The 2,601-nt window shown below is 40.1% G+C and overlaps 1 protein-coding gene across 2 annotated transcripts in view; it reads right to left on the bottom strand.

The window, feature by feature from the left end:
• Positions 1-2,601, bottom strand: part of sec23b (SEC23 homolog B, coat complex II component) — a 12,003-nt gene that overhangs the window by 4,246 nt on the left and 5,156 nt on the right. For both annotated transcript variants that reach the window (XM_032534791.1, XM_032534800.1), the window contains exons 8-11: positions 1,255-1,413; positions 938-1,053; positions 273-396; positions 20-100 (exon numbers count right to left, since the gene is read on the bottom strand). In XM_032534791.1, the coding sequence (XP_032390682.1) occupies positions 20-100; positions 273-396; positions 938-1,053; positions 1,255-1,413 (480 nt within the window). The remainder of the gene's footprint in view (positions 1-19; positions 101-272; positions 397-937; positions 1,054-1,254; positions 1,414-2,601) is intronic.

The following is a 2,601-nucleotide window of genomic DNA, read 5'->3' as shown; positions in this document are numbered from 1 at the left end:
GGGGGGGGGGGGAACTCACATTCTCTGAAACACTGGAACCCTTGGCGTTGAGTGAAACACACGGTCCAATGGTCCCGCAAACCTTCACTTCCCGTGATGTCTTTAATGACAGAAAAGAAACACAACATAAGTATGCAAGTATAAATCTATTCTGTGCTCTGGAAACATTGTTCACAAAGTTTCAAGTAATTGATCTGGGATCAGCGCTTCCTATTCAAGCAAACACACAGCAAACAATGATTATGATTCCAACCTCCAAGTCACTTCTTTACCTTGACCTCCAGGACGCCTCCGAAAGCCATGCGGAAGTCTCCGTTGTAGTCTTTGCTGAAGACTCTCTGGAAGGTCTGCTTGAACAGGGAGGTGTTGAAGGAGTCTCCCATCACAATATGCCCCCTGATAATATATGACAACAAACTGGTTAGAATCTAAAGTATTCCTAAAAGGGGTGTGTATGAGTAAAGAATCACACATCCCTAATAGCGTGGCTAATATCCCACAGTAGGCCTGCATGGTACGGGGAAAAATATGAATCACGATTTGTTAGAATTGATATCACGGTTCTCTGCCACGATTTTTTTTGACCATGACAAAACAAAAGAAATTGGCAGTACCAAACATAATTTTTTGGCACCTATAGCACATTGCGCATCACCACAAGCCTGTAGACAAAGAGGCTTCAATGAAGAGAAGGGAGAGCACTGCAGCGCTTGAAAACCTATTTTATACAGTCTATGTTTAAAACTCACAGAAGAAAGAAGTAGCGTTTGTGATGCAGTTGGCTCATATAATTAAATGAAAATCAGTCATCTTTTTAATCAAAGTTATTTAAAAATTAAACTTTGAACACCGTGAATCGAGATCACGATTTTATAACGATTAATCATGCAGGCCTATCCCCCAACCTCAAACAATTAAATAGGAAGTGCTGACGTACCCGGTGAGATTAGATAAGCACTTCATCTCCAGCAGTCCCGTCTGGTCCAGGGCACAGGCGTAGATATCGATACAGTGGCCATTTACTGCTGAGCGGTTGGCCATGGCTTCATAGTACTGTGTGATACAAAAAACAGACATTAAACAACAACTTGTTGTCAGCAAATATGCCCTAAGCACGTTGTCTACGAAATGTGCTTGACTTTTCTTTGGAGGAGATTTTCTAACAAAAGGAGAATTTGTAAAAGGCAAATTTCACTAGATTACAAGGACTGTTGCAAAGGCCAGGATTTGCGGAGAGTTCTTGCATTTGCTCACCTTGGTGGCTTTCTTCAAATGGCGAGCGTTGTCTTTCTGGATGTCGTGCCAGGAGCGGATTGGGGTTTTCAGCTCGTCTCCCACCACCATGCCTGGGCCCTGGGTGGGGGGCCCTCCAATGAACAGCATCACACGGGCCCCTGTGTTGGGGAATGTACCCTGAAGATAAAGAGAGGAGGGATTTGGGTTTCAGTTAAGTGCCAGTGTCATTATACAGTAGTACCTCTGCTCAAGCTAGTTAGTTGACTATATCACTTAGTAGTTAAAACAGACTTCTGCCAATTAAACTATACAGCGTGCAGTCATTTATATAATTTATAGTGACATCCTGTTTGTACTTCAGGACTGCACATTATCTGGAGCATGAGTGCCAAATCCCTGTTTTTGGGCTGTAAATGTGGCTAATGAGCACTAATGGAATAGTGACCTAGTTCTCAAATTTGCCGTTTAAAGAGCAATGTTAGGGGAAATGAATCAGAATCAGTTTTATTGGCCAAGTATACTTACATACAGAAGGAATTTGACTGTGGTAGGTGTTAACTGGGGGTACAAGATATGTCAACTCAATATCGCTATTGCAAAGTGGCCAGTCGCCTTCCCCTTGCACATATTAGTGCAAATAGATAGAGACAAATAATTGGAATGAATCAGGGAAGAGAAATAAAAGTCATGTCCTGTTATCTTTATTTATTTTATACTGTACAACCATTGAATCATGTCCTGTTCTGTACACGTGGTCCTTATTTGTTAATTCATGTTGTACCAGTCCAATCTGAGAGTCAGTTGAAATAAACTTTGTGTTGTAAGAAAACTTGTTTAAGCTGTTATGAATCTATTTTGATGCATTTTCCCATAACTTTTGGAATTTTACATGTTTAAAATATCGAACTCGCAATATCACATTTTGACAATATCGTGCAACCCTAGTGTTAACTCTCTATACATTCGACAAATGGACAAATTAGGAGTTATTAAAAGAATTAGGCAACCTGAGCAAATACATTATCAGTATAGGTAGGCATCTTTTAGATCAGCAAATAAAACATCATTCTAAAATAGGTCCTAATTGTTTTATCAAGTATTTTGAAATAAATGTCCAATTCTAACAGTGATGTTTTTCACATTATAGGACAAAAGCAGAAATCCAGGATAATTGAATGTATGTAGAACAAGTCTGAGAGCTTTTAGGGAATCCATTTCAGTAAAAGGGCGAGCCTCACAGCCAACACTTACAAACAAAGTCCATAGTCCAGGAGTTTGGGAAAGCCAGAGACACAGGCATTTGGAAAGATGCCACATAGTCACAAAGCCACAGCAATTATCTTTTAAAGATGATGACGTTCTACG

This window comes from Etheostoma spectabile, chromosome 2 (genome assembly GCF_008692095.1).
Source record: "Etheostoma spectabile isolate EspeVRDwgs_2016 chromosome 2, UIUC_Espe_1.0, whole genome shotgun sequence".
Lineage (NCBI taxonomy): Eukaryota > Metazoa > Chordata > Actinopteri > Perciformes > Percidae > Etheostoma > Etheostoma spectabile.
Note: the sequence above shows the minus strand (reverse complement) of the source record. Positions and strands in the feature narration are given on the sequence as shown.